The following is a 17,712-nucleotide window of genomic DNA, read 5'->3' on the forward strand; positions in this document are numbered from 1 at the left end:
TTCCTGCTTTTTATGACGTAAAAATCGTCATATTGCGTCATAAAAAGCAGGAAGTCCCATTTCGTTGTATAAGGGTTGAGACTACAAACACTAGCTCATCATTTATCCAGGGGTTGGGACCCACTCACACTACAGACCTATTACAGATCAGTGGGTGAGACTTCACTTGCAGATACTGAAATCAATATCTGCCATCTTGTTTGGAAGCTAAGCTAATGAGCGCCGTGGAGATAGGAAGTAACGACAATGACGGAAGAAACTAAACATGATATGAAAGAAGAGGATTTTGAAAATCTGCTGCTCGAATCCGATGTTCGTGGCTATCTTTACGAGCCGCAATATACTGTAGTGAAGAGCAACTGAGGCTGATGGAGGAACAGGAGGCGGCTGCCTGTCGCGGACGAGGAGCCCGGACTGGCTCGAGCTGAGGCAGACTGCTGGTGCCTGTGCTCTCGCTGTGTGCTACGGACACAGATAGAGTCTGTCTGCTGCAGAGAATTTCAACGTTGGCAATTTCTCCTGGACGAAATCTCTAAATCAGACGAGCACACGGACATTTGTGTTGTGATGTGAACCATCCTAGTGTCGCACCGCATATGTTCTGACTGAGCATCCTGGTCTCATGCAATAATTCACCATATAGAAAGAAATACAAACGAGGAGTAATTCACTAATGAGTTTTCCAATTAACTAGAAATTTTGTGTGAAATGAATTTCAAACTCTGGTGGCAGCTAGCCTTGTAGACGGAAGAGTGATTTCTCTGATGTTTGCGCTGTTCTGGATTAGTGGGAGTGGCTCGCGGAGCTGTGCAATGTGGTGCATTGTGGGAGTTGTTGTCTTACATATAAATGCGCCCTAAAGTTATTTTCTGTCTTTTCTCGGTCAAGAGGGCACCAAATTCAAAATTTCTTTTACATTTCGACTACATATATGACCCACTTTCAATAAAGATTAATGTTGAAATGGGTGAAATGCTCCTTTAAGTATGGTATGCCATAAATATAATTTAAGATCAACCAATACATTTGTCTATAACAAATTATAGAAGTTTTAAAAATTTGTTCCTAATTATCATTTTTCTCAGTGTAAGTTAATTTAATTGGCAGTGATTTTATCACAAAACAGAACTGATATTTTGTATTAAATCATACATTCATTTGTTATGTAATCTCATCTATAAAGACCATATGCAGTAATTTAGTTGTGTATAATGTTGCAGTGTTCCCTCTCTTAGAGATGAAGTAATTAATCAATTACAAAGGAAATGGAAGTTATTGATGGAAGAAATTGCCTGTCCGCCCGAGGGAACACTAAAAATAACTTCCTCAGTACCTCAGAGAATATCGAGAAAGATTTTAACAATGATATTGTCATAAACTTTGCCTCTTTGTTATCAGATATATAATAAAAAGACAATGTAGCATGCCATCTCTGAAGGGAAGATGTTCTGTGTAGCAGCATATGGCAATATTAAGTCATTAGGCTGGAAAAAAATCTGATGGCAAACAGAAGACCATGACACAACATTAAAGAGCATTCTGAGGTCTCCACACAGAAACAGACAAAGAGTGCAATACACTCTTTTCTAAGAGCACAGTTTTTTTTAATTCACTGTTTTTTTGTATTTTAACCTTCAATTTGCAAGCCGTTATTTTATCAAATATTTTTCCAACACATTTCCCACTTTGATTATGTACAGTACTTCCTCAAGGGTGTAGGGTCCAAAAACCCATATGCCACAGAGAAATCTGTTTAACGCAATCTTATGTTCATAGAAGGTGATACATAAACATTTGTTCCTTAAAATTCCAAACAAGTTTCATGTTTGTAATTACTTTACAGGCACAGTTCTTCCCCCCAAAAGGAATAACAACTCTTAAGAGGAGTTATTTATGCAACCATGGTACTCTAAATCTTAAAAAAAGAACAAACTTGTGACTGCCATCACAAGTTTCTCGTTAGCTGACACCCTGTTTAGGACCATAATCACAATTTACATTTAGTGCTATGCATTTAAGAGTTTATAATCAAACATCCCTATAGACAACTCTTGTTTCAGCTTCCGCCACCAGTAATTGTCTCCTACAGTTATATGGGATTTTTTAAATTTATTTGTTCAGGCAGTGGTAACAGAGATCGTCCTGATACTGCTTTCTCAATGCGCCTTTTGTTCCCATTTGTGAAAACAGTCATGGGTTCTGTTAAAGCATATTCCTCACATGTTGATCCTGATGTTGAGCTGTCACTCATCAGATGAATCTGGATGACCTAAAATAGGCTTATCCTAAAATAAAAAGGTAAATCTCAAGAATTAATAATTAAGCGTAGCGTCAGTTCTGGCAGGTCACGTTAGTCAAGCTCTCATCAGCTGACTCTCAGCTGATACACATCTACCTATAAGAATACAACGCCTATCACTGTAAACATATATATAAACTCCTTCAGTATTATCAGCAGCTTTATCGTGTTTCTCAGGAGCTAATTACCCTCCTCCATCCTCAGCTCCTCCTCTCGTCAGTCAGTATGGCATCCTTGAATCAGAATAAATTCTCGAATTATGTTGTACTTTAAAATCTTGAATTAATGATTTCTGTAATACATTCATGTTGGTTCTGGTCTGTTTACCATAAGGGGGGTTATTGCTGCTCTCCCTGCTCTTATCCATGCTAGGCTGCATGGATGCGCAGGGAGTTCTTGCCCAGAACAGAACCATACCGCCAATCCTAACTGTATGCTAATTGTCAATTGTATTTGAAGATAGTGGTCCTGACAGAATAGAGATCCCAAGACAAAAATAAATCACAATGAATACAATAAATCATAATGGAAATTGAGTCTAAAGTAAGAGAAATGTTAAAATTATTAAAATGTTTTCTCATATCTCAGTTTAACGTAAGACTAATAAGTGATACTAATAAGAAAGCAATATGGTTGACATTTGAAGAGTGTAAACACTGTCTGGTTCTATTTGTGCAGGTCAACATGTCAACAATTTTTATAAACTAATATTTATTTTATAAACTAATATTTTCTCTTTTTCAGCGGGTGAACATATCCAAAATAATATTCTATATCAAACATAATCGGATTACTTTGATATCGCTATTTGTATCCAACTTTCCGAACATCCGCTACTAGCTTCAGCCCGCTAGCATCACTACTGTGGTCTTGCCCATCGCTCGTCTTGTTTACACTCTTATCACTCAAGAAATTACTGTTTTTTCAGAGCAGTTGGAGCTGGAGGCCTTGGAGAAGCAGATACGCGACCTACTAGAGAAGCAGGCTGAGCTACGGGACGGGTGATCAGTGCTAGAAACATCACGGGCTGACGCTCACAAGTCCGTTGTAAGTAATATTATCACCCCGACCTCCTCTACTCTGTGTGTTTCTCTGCACAGGACCAAAGCACCCAGAACGCAATCATCCCAGCCCTCCTTCACTCCGACACATCACGGGCCCTGGCTGATTCATCTGTGATTCCATTGTCCGGCACGTCCACGCTACCACAGCTAAAGGTAAGGTGCGCAGTCACTGCTTTCCTGGTGCTCGGGTTCTTGATGTCGCTGCGCAGGTACCCGAAATCCTGAATGGTGAATTGTTGAATATTAAGTGTCCCCAACTAAAGCCAAAAGCCAAAGGTGACAAAGGCGACAGTGCCAATGAACCAAAACTTCATCAGGTGACAGAATGGAGCAAAAAAAAACCTTGGGAGAAACCAGGCTCAGTCTGGAGAACTGGCCAACAAACTAACAGTGTATGATTATGATTCAGGCTGCATTACAGGTCAAAAGTCAGATTGGATCGGAACATACAGAATATTTATCCAGTTCTATCTGGTTGAAGATTGGAATCATCATGCCGGCATGGAGACGGGTTTGTTGAGGATCAGTGTCACTGACTGTCGTGTCGATGAGGCCTTCACAGGAGAGTCTAGTTGACACAAAGATTTAAACTGACAGTGTGTCTGCTTCTCGAACAATGCTAGGAAGACTATTCCAAAGTTTTGGTGCTAAATAGGAAAAAGATCTTCCGCCCGCCACGTACTGACGAGGACATGAAAGGTTTAGTAGATTATTTGCTCTAAATTAATGTTTAATGTTATGGTGTAATGAACAGAAGCTGCTCTTTGTAAATAATTGGAATCTTTTTTTGTTCTATCCACTTAATTGATAGAAGTGCGAGTTAGTTCATTATATAGAAACTGTGTCTATTCCTCGGTTAGTGAGGTCAAACAATAAATCTATTGTAGGATCTAGAAAAAATCTGATCGTGATTAAACCAGAAAATCTCAAAATCAGTGAACAAAAACAACTTCTAAAGCTAGGTCTCCTAAACATCACCGAAGGCGGTCATTGTAAATTAAATGATCACAGATATTAGTTTCTATAGAGATATTCTTAATGTTACTCAGAAAATAGGACACAGGTTTAAATCATTTGAAGGGCTTGCGCTAAATATTACACTCAGATTAGAAAAAAATCCCTACTATCTCTTGCTTTGGCTACCGTATATAGATCTCCAGGGCCCTTTATTGATTTCCTAAAAGAGTTTTCAGGTTTTCTCTCAGACCTATTGTTTAACGTCGATAAAGCATTGATGGTTGGAGATTTTAACATTCAGGTAGATAATACAAAGAATGCATTAGGGGCTGCGTTTACAGATTTACTAAACGGTTCGTTTGTGATTCCGTTTGTGATTCGATACCACACTATCGTGCTATAGTACATTCTATCTTTTGAAGTTCTGGTGCCTCCGTCCCAACATACTGTACAACACGACATTCATTCACTTCACATGTTAATGAGATTTAATTCGCATGCTGCTCTGAGCATGTGAAGCATGTGTATAAAAGCCTGCAGCGCTTGAGTACTGAACTAAGTTATCATTTGCGTCTTATTGGGTTTAAACTGGCATATACACACAAAGTTGACATTGGGTTGGGTTGGGTTGGGGGCATCTTATATTCATGCAGGGTCGTCTTATATTCGGGTATATACGGTAATAAACATGCTGCCGCTAGTCCTTAATGTTAATACAACAACAAAAGAGCAAATCACTCACTGATCTTCACTGAAGAATTACAGTAGCTTAAATAAGAATCAATGTATAATTTATAAACTGAAGTCTAGGTAGTGGTTTTTTTTTGTTTTTTTTTTACATTTTCTTGTTTTTTTACATTTTACATATTACATACACATTTTACATATTCTTATCAAATAAGAAATAATTTCTTATTTGAATGGTGCTGTTATTTACACCTACTGTGGCTGAAAAAATAAAGCACTGTTTATAAATGTTGTGTATTTGTAATGTGCATCTTATTTTTAATAACAAAGATAAAATAATGAAATAAAGATTTTTATTTTCGCCCACTATATTGCCTATATGGTCTGTCTTTCTTTTTTCTTTTATATTTTGTTACCTTGTAAGGCTACGTTTTTTTTTAAATAGGGAAATTAGTTTGGCTGTATTGCTCAGTCACTTGCAAAATAGTAACATAAACATGAAAAGAATTGTGATGAAATCATAAATCACGATTTTCCTGAAAGAAATCGTGATATATTTTTGCCATAACGCTCAACCCTAAAAGAGGCTATAACAGAACAGCACCAACAAGGCTGTATCTCAATACTAGTTTTACTTGATCTTAGTGCTGTGTTCGGCACTATAGATCATAAAATACTCTTAGATCGACTTCAAAATTACACTGGTATGCAGGGACAGGCATTAAGGCGGTTTAGATCGTACCTATCAGACCGTTACCATTTTGTCTTTTTAAACGGGGAAAAATCGAAGATAACGTCAGTAAATTATGAAATGCCGCAAGGATCTGTGTTAGGCCCACTGCTATTTTCAGTATACTGTATATGCTGCCACTTGGTAATATTATAAGAAAACATGGAATTAGTTTCCACGGTTATGCCGATGAAACTCAGTTATATATTTCATCACGACCTGGAATTCTAAATTATCCAAGTTGACAGAGTGTGTTAAAGATATAAAATATTGGATGACCTGTAATTTTTTTCTATTAAATTCAGATAAGACTGAGGTATTACTTATTGGACCAAAAACCTGTGCACAGAATCTCTTAGAATACAATTTGCATGTAGAAGGATGTAATGTAACTTCATTCTCTACAGTTAATGACCCAGGTGTCAAATTAGACAGCAATTTGTCTTTCAAAAATCAGATTTCATGTTACAAAAATAGCTTTCTTCCACCTCAGAAACATCACTAAGCAATGGAACATGCTATCCGTTTCTGATGCAGAAAAGTTAGTTCATGCATTCATGACCTCTATACTAGATTACTGTAAAACATTACTAGCTGGTTGTCGTGCATCCTCAATAAACAAGCTATAATTAGTCCAAAATGCAGCTGCTATAGTTCTTACTAGGCCAAGCAAATATGATCATATAACAACAATTTTATCATCTCTTTAAGTTCCATATCAATTACAAAGTATTGCAACTGACCTAAAAGGCCTTAAATGGCTTAGCTCCTGTGTATTTAACTTAACTTCTATCACCCTACAGTCCATCACGCTCTTTAAGATCACAAAACTCTGGGCTTCTGGTAGTACTGTACCTAGGATATCTAATTCCACTAAAGGAGAGAGAGCGTTTTCATTTTTAGCCCCTAAACTCTGAAATAGCCTTCCTGATAATGTTCAGGGCTCAGACACACTCTCTCAGGTTAAATCTAGATTAAAGACACATCTCTTTAGCCAAACATTCGATGCATCTCATAACTGCATACTCCAGTTATATCAGATCAAATTCACATGATTATCTTTTATTATCAGCAGCTATACTAATTATTTTTCATTTGCTTTTCTATTTGTATCTCGGGATGCCCATCCTGAGGTAACTAGAGAGTATATCCAGTTTGTATCCAGCCTCTTATGAAGACTTCAGATGTCCCAACACCTGTGAAAAGAGAGTGCCAACTACTGCAAGGACTTCAGATGAAGCAAGCTCTGAATCACCATGCACAAATGCAATTTTTTTCTAAATATCCTAATCATTTGTTAACAAACATGTATTCCTTACTTCAATAATCTTATTGTTTCTGCCTTAAATAAATACATTGCTTAAATTAATACATTATAGCTAACTGTGTGATTTGTATGTACATTTCTGAAATACACAACTTGGACACAGTCACCTCTATAACAAATCACTCTAAATTGTAATAGACACGTATAAAGCTGCTTTGAAACGATATGTATTGTGAAAAGCGATACAAATAAATGCGAATTGAAATGTGAATTGAACAATACAGTCTGCAAGATAGGCCCCGCCCACCCAGGGGTAAACAAATCACTGTTTCCAATTCATTTGGGGAAAATAAAGATACATTTCTAATAGATTTGGCTGTTTTAGATACCTAAATAAAAAAATGATTAATCTCAATTGACTTTTATTCCTGCTTTTTATTAATAAATAAATATATATAATAAATATATTTGTACATATGAACAGGGTATAGACCTGTGTTTGGACCATAAATTAATAATGGGCCTATATATTTTTTTATGTTGCAAGTATTCTGGTCTTACAATATGTAAAACACAGACTTTGAGTTGCATTGCAGTGTTTAATGAATCCTGGTTTGTGTTCAACGTGGTATAGTATGGGGTCTAGAGGAGCTTCAGAAGCTCTGGAGGTGGAGTTGTCGCTGTTACCCGATCCTATATATGTATCTGATGCAGCAGAGCCCCGTTCTTCATGGAGATCTTCAAACATCCTCCTCCAGCGCGAATAAACGGCTCTGGACTGAAATAAACAGACAGTCTTTGAGATTCTTAGTGGTGATAAGATTCAGCACAGACAACTCCTTCTCCAAACAAGTGAGTCAATTGCTGAACTTCAGCTTTGTCATTTCTATCTAGCCTAAATGTGTCTGAGGTGCGCTACGTCCCACCAAAACTTATGCAACATTATTCTGACAAATATCCTTTTTTTTTCTTTCGTTGCACTGCGCTAAATATATTTACTCACTCATACGTTGTTTCTACAATGTCAGAAGCCTAAAGGCGCCACCATCTCGTTTGGATAGAGCACCGGTAGATGCTGAATAGCCTAATGTGTTTAGTTAGCATGTAAAGCATGTGAATTTTGCATGGCGGGTTTACTACATCAGGCTGTATTTCATCCATCCATTAATTTACTGAATAAGTGACAATGATCAGATCGATCATTAATTCGGCGCTGTCCACTAACTAGTGCTGAAATCTCAATCATGTTCATTCATCAGGATTCACTCAGCAGCGCGTATTGTTTACTGTCATTTAATGACATAAAATACTATTTGTAACTTTTCAAACGTGGAAAACCCTGAAAGCACATTATTATGTCATATAAATGTATCATAAGAAGGAACCCTGCTATCATGTTGTTGTAAATGTTGAATGTAGTTCATGTAGTTTACTGCAAATGATAACTCTCCAACATGTAACTAATATAGCTTACATAAAATATGCTGTAATTGAACTAAACTGGCATTTTATGTGATTCTGCTGTTTGTTTAATGATGTTGTGTAAAGCTTAGGAACCGGATTGTTTTCATATATCTTTGTTGTTTTTTGGATTTAAGTGGGAATAGTGTTGCTAAAATTGAGGGTGTTGCTTCAGTAAGTCACGGCGTGGCTGTGGATTATAGCTATCTCAAATAGCGAGCAGGCTGTCCGATGCGCAAATTACTAAATTTTTATCGTTTTGTAGACACTGAATCGCTGGATCTATTGCAGTGGCAAAATTGGAAATAGGATACTTTTACTATTTCTTCCATTTAAATATATGCCCGAAGTAGTACAGTAGGATATGCAACTCTCGTCTGGTTCTCATCACTTTTCTACATTGTCCGCACTGAATGACCAAATGACGTTCAAAGAGTTCACGCTTAGACCTGCTTCTTCGTTAACTGGACTAGGCTAATGATATTGATAAATACACAAATAAAACATGCAAATTGTCGAAAGACCTCATCAATACAGACTAAAACAGAAAACGAATCGCGATATAGGCCTATGAATAGGCTAATACCAGCACATTATGTACAAACAAACTGTAGCACTGTACATGGCGTTTGGAATCATTTAAATATTAGTTATTCACTTGCTGAACTCGCTTCTCCCACCTCAATTAGCGGCTTTGGGGGAGTTGACGATTAAAGCATGAGTTAAACAAAACAATTGTTTTAAATGACAGAGTTGAATCGATTATAGCTCAAATCTCTGTTTGGGAGTAAATCAGTGATGTGACATTCAGTTTAAAATCATTCAGTATTAAACTAGGCCTATATAGGCTTAGGTATACACACTTTATTTTGTACAAGGTGCCCTTGTTAAAGCGTTATTATACATTTAAGTAGTATTAATTAACATCTAGGGTTAGGGTTAGGAGTAGTGTTTAGGGTTAGTTGCTTAATTATGTATACTGTTTTGACTGTAGTAAGTACATGTACGATGTGTAAAATAATGTGTTACCTATTGTTTTTACAAAAACAATTTACGGCCAGATGCTACGAATGAACATTGTACAATGTAACTTGGCCATAACAGCCATATAGTTCCTTAAATTATGAAAAAAAATGGCATTGAAAGTACTCTACTGTAAAAACTTTGAGTGTAAAAGGTGACTTGCTGGAACCATAATTTTACTAAATATTTCAGTACAAAAATTACATGCAAAATGCTGCACTGGGAATTCTGGGCTGATTTGAACAGCTGAATTGGCTTATTTTTTCAAATTGATATTGACACAAACAATGATCTCTCACTTGGCATTTTTTAGTGCTAAAAGACAGCATTTTTGGCTATAGGTGCTATCTGAGTCAGTTCAGCTGTGTGTGTGTGTTTCTGTGTATATATCTGTTCTATTTATGGTGTTTTTTTGTTTTTGTTTTATTGTATTGTATTGTCTTTATAAGTAGTGCATAAATATATTTTTAGAATGTGAGATTTACTGACTTGGAAAGCACCTCTGATGCCTAAAATGCAAGTAGGCAGATCAATAAGTTTTGAGACACATCCAGCGTTAGGCATTGCAGAGCGTGTTTGTGATTGAGTCAGAGCTGCGTGGGTGTGTGTGTGTGCATGGATCATGCCACGTCTCTCTCTGCGTGTGTGTGTGTGTGTGCCCACTGCAGTGGTGCATGGACACAAAACCACAGCAGGAACATAAGTCTTGACTGAAGGTCAAGAGGATCCTCTGAGATTATTTAATAGAAAATGCAATAAACATACACATAGCCGAAGTTGTTTATTTGGCATGGGGTTTAAATCCACAGGCCTGGCTCAGACACTCCCTGCTTTAATGAGCCCAGGGGATTGAACACAGATCCCACAAAAGTCTACAGATGACTGCATCAGAACGCTGATAAATGCCACACTACATTTAAAGACTCTGTGTTCCCTCAGTATTGTGTAAGAAAAATGGCCAGAATTTGTGTCCTTGACATTTTTATGAGGATTGTGAGATGCTCAATTTGTTACCAAATAGCAAATATATAGCACATTGCTGCAAATGTTGCTATTATTTTATACATTATTTCAGTAAATAAATGTTGGATTAGTGCATTTAATTTTCTCTATTGTAAAATCTTTTGACAACAAATGTTCAATAAGTCAGTAAATATTAACAATGACTTGTTACATTGCATAGTTTCTTGTTCTTTAAAACCAATATACAGAGGAGACCGGGGCTAGTTGTCACACTTTTTGCCATGCTGAATTTGTTTAGTTGTGAAAGTACTGTTTCTGTAGAGGCACATGCATTATGTGTCTTGATCAGGGGCGTAGAATTTAGTAGGGACGCTAGGGACGTGTCCCTACCAATATCCAGTGACACTGATATATCCCTAGCAATAATTTCGACCAAAACTTAAAATATATTTATATATTGATGTCCCCGTCCCCACCAATTTCAAAATCAAACCTACGCCACTGGTCTTGATAAGTCTTGCCAACAATAACAATAACAAAAACTATTAAACATTTTTACTATTATTGACCAGGAGATATCTAAATTGTCATAATGGAACATGCCATTAAACAGCCTTTTTGGAAGTATTCAAATACGATGACACATGTTTATGGCTCTATGTCTATGATTGACAAATCTCTGGTTATACTGGCATTGTTGTCCCTGCTATTTACTTTCATAGTGTTTTCATAAATGTTCCTTTGTAGAACCTTCATTTATGGAATTCCAAAGCTGCCAAAATAAATGAATAAATAAATACATTATCAAATATATGAAGAATTGTAAATAAATAAATATGTAAATAGATTTTCAAAGAAATGTAAAATAAATAAATGAGCATTTATACATTTTTTTTCCTTATGTATTTTTGCATTTTTTCACATTTATTTATTTCCACTTTTATTTATTTCCACATTTATTTATTTATATATTTATTAATGTATATATTTATTTATTTTAACATTTATTTACATAAAATGTCCATTTATTTATTTATACATTTATTTATTTTAACATTAATTTATTTCTACTTTTATTTATTTCCACATTTATTTATTTATACATTTATACATTTATTTGTCTGTATGGTAATGAGGGGCCGTGTGTTTTACCTCAGACATAGCAATCGAGCTCAGAGTGGCAGTACTGAAGCTTTGAGGCTACAGTGACACCTTGTTGTGTGACCAAACGAAACGCAAGAGGTTTGTGGTTTGTGGACATGCCATTGCAAGTCACACAGGGAATGAATTGGCAATATGGCCAAAATCTTATATCACGGTTTAAGTCATTTAATATCACCCAAAATGTATGTTTATTGGTTGACCATATAAACTCTTTATTCTGTACATGGCCGTAAAACAGTAAATGCCCTGGGTGTGGCTGTGTGACGATCTGCGGCTGGAGTGCCCGCTTGAGCCTCTGGGGGGCACTCCTTCCTAGTTTATTGTTTCCTTTAGGTTTCACCCTGGACTGATTTTGGTTGATTTCATGCACCTGTGTTTGATTATCTTGTTTAGCGCACCTGTCTTAAGCCTGAGTTTTCCCTTGGTTCTTTGCTCAGTATTGTATGTGTCTCACTGCATCCTAAGCGTTTTCCTAGTTCCTTAGTGTTTCCTAGTTTCACGGTTCCTGGACTCCCTGCCTGTTTCTGGTCTTCCCGTTTGCCTCATCCTTGCATTATATGTTTGCTGATCTGGACTGCTCACCTGGTTTTGACATCTGCCTGTTCTCTCGTACCTGTTTCTGGATTGTCCTCTCAATAAAGCCTGCATTTGGATCACCACTGTCTGTTTCCACCGAGCAGTTCATGACAGAATACTGAGCCAATTCTGATCCAGCGGCTGAGAGTATACTATACTAACATTATAAGGGCAACCCAGGAAACATTATAAAATAATAAAATAACCCCATGTCAGTGGACCTTTAAAATATAACGCATTTTTCAAAGATGCTGCTCTTAGGCTACTGAATAATCACGTCTAAATCTAGGCTAAATCCTCAATTGTAATTATTCTGTTTTCAATCAAACCAAAGGTGCTCATGTAAATGCAGTTGGTGAAACACGCATCTTGCGTCATCATATGTCTGAGGTAAAATGCCCCCTCATTACCATACAGACAAAGAAATCGTCTCAGGTTACGACTGTAACCATAGTTCCCTGAGAAAGGGAACGAGACGATGCGTCAAGGACGCTTTGGGAACGCCCCCAGCGTGAATGCGTCTGAGCATCAATGTCAACTAGTCCAATGGAAAGAATGAGCGTCACGGGCGGGTGACGTCATGACCAGGAAGGGATAAAAGCACATCCGGTGCAAACCGGCATTAGCTTCGAAAATTGCCGAAGCAAGCCGATCACAGGGATGCAGGAAGTATGGCAGGGTGACGCATCGTCTCGTTCCCTTTCTCAGGGAACTATGGTTGCAGTCGTAACCTGAGACGTTCCCTTTCGAGGGAACTTGCGATGCGTCAACGACGCTTTGGGAACGAGAATACCCAAAACGCCAGAATTCCAAGTACCTGAGTGTTAGTCAGTTGTAACTAAGCACTAAGCACCTGAGAACCTGGGGCAGCATCCAAGTCTAAGCTGTAAAACCTAACGAATGTGAGCGGTGAGGACCAGCCTGCCGCATCACAACCGTCTTGAAGAGAAACCCCAAATAGTAAAGCTTTAGAGGCCGCCATACCCCTCGTAGAGTGAGCTCTGACCGCCAAAGGACACGGCTGGTCAGAGTACTCGTATGCAAGTGTAATAGCCTCAACTATCCACTTACTAACCGTCTGTTTAGAAGCAGGAAGACCTTTCTTAGGTGATCCAAAGCAAATAAATAACTGGTCGGACTTCCTCCATGAAGATGTCCGATGAACATAAGTATCCAGTGCTCGCACTGGACACAAGAGGTTCAGCCTTTCCTGGTCCGCAGATGTAAAAGGAGGAGGACAGAAAGCCTGCAGCACAATGGGCCTCGGAATTAAGGTCGGCACCTTAGGGACATATCCCTGTTTTGGATATAAGAATGCCTTGACCATTCCCGGTGCAAACTCAAGGCAAGTGGGGGAAACCGAAAGGGCCTGAAGATCCCCAACTCTCTTAAGGGACGAAATAGCTAGCAGAAAGATAGTCTTAAGGGTAAGAAATCTCTCTGAAACCGAATCTGAGGGCTCGAATGGAGCCCTAGACAGGCCTTCTAGTACTATAGCAAGATCCCAAGCTGGCACCCTAGTGCGAGTTGCAGGCCTCAGCCTCAATGTGCCACGAAGGAAACGTGTAATCAGGGGGTCTCGACCCAAAGATGTACCCCCCACCAGGGCGTGGTAAGCCGCAATGGCCGCCACGTAGACCTTAAGCGTGGAAGGACATAGATACAAAGCGTTCTTGCAGAAACTCGAATGCTGTGTTTACTGAACAGTTAACCGGATCCCACTGACGCTGGTAACACCAAGAAGTGAAAAACTCTCGAAATAGTGAATATAATTTCCTCGTAGCGGGAGCTCTGGAGCTTAGAATGGTCTCAACAACCTTGGTTGAGAGACCACTCTCTATGAGTTGGGCCCCCTCAGAGGCCAAACCCACAGTTTCCAAATCCCCTGCCGGGGTGCAATATTGCATCCCCTGCCTGAGACAGGAGGTCTCTCCTGATCGGGACCTCCAAGGGAGGTCCGTCGAGGAGAAAAATTAGGTCCGCAAACCAAATTCAGCTCGGCCAGGGTGGTGCTACTAAATAGGCTTATTCCATCCTGGTGGAATCACTCCAGAACTACTGGGAGCAGAGCAACAGGGGGAAATGCGTACAGACGTAGCCTCGGCCACGTCTGCACCATAGCAACCAGCCCCGAGGGGACTGGTTGAGTGAGGGATAACCAGAGTGGACAGTGCGTGGTATGCTGAGACGAGAACAAATCCACTTCTGCCTGGCCGTAAAACCCCCATATTTGCTCCACCGCCTCGGGGTGGAGTCCCCTGGCCTCAGCCACTGCCTCGACAGGGTGTCTGCTCCAATATTCTGGCCCCCCTGGAATATACACTGCCCTCAGACAGCGTAATTTCCTGAGGGACCAAAATAAGAGGCCACCAACGTGTTGTCTGTGGGTCAAGAACCAGAGTTTCCTCCATATAACCAAGGCGCGGGGATACTGCCGCGTGAACTTGATCGTACGGAGTGGGTTTCCCCTCAGGGAGAACCCTCTGGTCCTGAGCCACCACTGTAAAGGTCTCACGTACAGCAGGTCAAAGGGTATCACATTGGACGCTGCTGCCCTGAGGCCTAACAGTCACTGTTCCAGAACAACACATGATGGCCCCTCAGGTCTGGGAGGAGATGTCTCAACGCATTGAAGACGACCATCATCTCTAGGCAATTCATGTGCCAAGAGAGATGATGACTCCTCCACAAGCCCTGAGCTGAGCGGCCTTCTAATACCGCTCCCCAGCCGGTGAGGGAAGCATCTGTCGAGATCACAACTCGATGGCAAAGAGCTCCCAACACCGGACCCTGGTCTTAAGAACCAGTGTTTCCTCCATATAACCAAGGCGCGGAGACACCGCAGCGTGATCTTGATCATACGAAGTGGGTTTCCCCTCGGGGAGAACCCTCTGGTCCTGAGCCACCACTGTAAAGGTCTCATGTACAGCAGGCCAAAAGGTATCCCGTTGGATGCTGCTGCCACAAGACCCAACAGTCTCTCGAACTGTTTTACAGTGCGTGACTGGCCTAGCCTCAGCTCTTTTGTGGCTGTTAGGATAGCAGCTACACGAACGGGCGACAGAGTGGCCCGCATCGTCACTGAATCCCATACCACACCAAGGAAAGTGGTTCTCTGTACTGGAGAAAGCACACTCTTCTTGGCATTGAGCCTCAACCCCAACATCTGCATATGACTGAGAACGACACCTCGGTGCCGAACCGCTAACTGTTCTGATTCCGCTAGAATCAGCCAGTCATCTATGCAATTCAGAATGCGTATGCACTGCAGCCTGGCGGGGCCAGAGCTGCGTCTACACGCTTCGTGAATGTGTGGGGTGATAGAGCTAGACCGAAAGGAAGTGCGTGATACTGGTGTTCTTTGCCCCAAAGAAAACCTCAGGAACCTCCTGTGCTGAGGGAGGATGGAGATATGGAAGTATGCGTTTTTTAGATCTATCGTGACAAACCAGTCCTCGGATCTGATTTGAGTCACGATCTGTTTGAGTGTCAGCATCTTGGACTTGAGTTCCAGCACCAAACACTCCAACGGACGAAGATCTAGTATGTGACGCAGCTCTCCATCCTTTTTTGGAACAATGAGATAACGACTGTAAAGACCCGACGCAATGTCGGGTGAGTACACCTGCTCTATAGCTTTCTTTGCTAACAGGGCCTTTACCTCTTGCTCCATTCCCAGAGCCTGCTCGGAATGCACTAACGTGAGCAACACCCCGTTGTAGCCTGGAGGACGAGAACCAAATCTGCCTCTTACTACTAACTGCAGGACCCATAGAGATATATTTGGCAGTAGCTTCCGCGCTGCCAGAAAATCTACCAAGGGAACCAGCCCCTCGAGGCCGGCCTCTGGTGTAATAAAGACAGCCAGTTCGGGGACCTGAAGCATACTGGCAGGAACCACCCGAACTGACTGTTTTCGAACCCCCCTCAGAGGGCGCGAGTCCGACGCAATGTCGAGTTGACGCTGCGCCAGAAGCTCGCTGGAGACCGCTGCGCCCCGAAGCACCAAGGGTGGCGGGGTTGGCAGAACGGTCCCCTGAGGGCACCGAGATGGAAAGGGCACCGTATAATGAGGTGTACACCATTCCACCCCGGTTGGGGCTGCCCTCACCGGTCTGACGCCGGTGGCGCCAGACCTTTTCTTTTGAGCCGCAGCCTTCTCAGCGTGAAGAACGGTCCTCGGATCCGGCTTCTGCTTTGAAGGCTTTGGCTGCTGTGTTGTGTATGAGAAACTAGACGGCTGGAGCTGCTCACGCCCAGCAGCCCCAGGTGGTTGGACATAGCGAGGGAGAGATTATCTTGTATCTTTCTCCATGATTCCCATCAAATTGAGCCAGAGGTGTCTCTCAGTGACCACAAGGGCTGCCATCCCTGAGAGATAAATCTGTGGCCCGACGGAGTTCTCAAACCCCATCGGGCCAAACTCCCTCACTTCTGTCCAAATACCGCAGCAGGTCAGCCTGATATGCTTGTAGCACTGCTATAGTGTGCAAGCAGGCTCATGCTAGACCCACTGCCATATATGCTTTTCCCACTAGATTAAAAAATAGTTTTCTTTAATGGTTTAGTGAGAGAAGCCGACGCCTTCAGGGACGATACTGAACCGGGAGACAGATAGCTCGCAAGCGTCTACTCTGTTCTACCCGGGGTATTGCCCGATAGCCATACTCTCTTAACCCCCAAATATCTGAATATACATAAATGTGGGGGCCAAAAGACAAGATGAGTAAGGCTTTTTCCATGATCTAGACAGCTCGCTGTGCAGATCGGGAAAAATGGAAGGCCCCGTGATGGAGGTGGAAAAATAGAGGGAAGGAAACTCGTTCAATTTAATTTATTTTTAGGACGAGTGCCCCCTTATTTCTGCTGGCCATTAAATATTTAATTTATCTACAGCCTTAGTAAACACCTCCACCAGCTTATTATTTTTTATATATATATTTTATATATATTCACTTTATTTTATATATAATATATAAACTATCATATATATATATATATATATATATATATATATATATATATAGGCTATATATATTTCTCATACGCTGGGGAAAGTGATGGCAAATCCACTTCCCCCATGATTGTGTCACTTTCAATGCCCAGCACATCTACCTCCTCGGAGCTAGAGCACTGAAGCATTGATTTCTCTCCCCGGGCGGAAGAGGCCGCAGCGCGGGCTTCCGAGACCGGCGAGAGAGCACTGGATCCCTCGTGGAAAGGGAGGAGATAAGATCCGCGGACCCGTCTCCAACCCCGTAAAGAGATCCTATTCGCGATCCACAGGAATGCATTCTCCTGTCACCCTGAGGATCGCGAGCCTGGCCACTTTCCTCGAAAAGCGCCAGGCGAGAGCGGAGCATGCGGAGCGGAAACATCTCGTAATGCTGGCAATCAGCCCCCTCGAGGGCTGACACCGCATGCTCCACTCCCAAACAAACTACACAAAGCTCGTGTGTGTCCCCACCCGTTAAATAACGCGGGCAAATCCACTTCCACTTGTTGATATTAAAAGTTTACA

The 17,712-nt window shown here is 40.9% G+C and overlaps 1 protein-coding gene across 1 annotated transcript in view; it reads left to right on the forward strand.

The window, feature by feature from the left end:
• The first annotated feature begins 7,679 nt into the window (after positions 1-7,679).
• mc5ra (melanocortin 5a receptor) overlaps positions 7,680-17,712 on the forward strand; it is a 37,962-nt gene continuing 27,929 nt past the window's right edge. Inside the window, exon 1 of the mRNA XM_056254627.1 lies at positions 7,680-7,856. Coding sequence (XP_056110602.1) covers positions 7,704-7,856 — 153 coding nt within the window. The 5' untranslated portion in view covers positions 7,680-7,703. The remainder of the gene's footprint in view (positions 7,857-17,712) is intronic.

This window comes from Rhinichthys klamathensis, unplaced genomic scaffold (genome assembly GCF_029890125.1).
Source record: "Rhinichthys klamathensis goyatoka isolate OS25496 unplaced genomic scaffold, OSU_Roscu_1.1 h1tg000111l_1, whole genome shotgun sequence".
Taxonomy (NCBI): domain Eukaryota; kingdom Metazoa; phylum Chordata; class Actinopteri; order Cypriniformes; family Leuciscidae; genus Rhinichthys; species Rhinichthys klamathensis.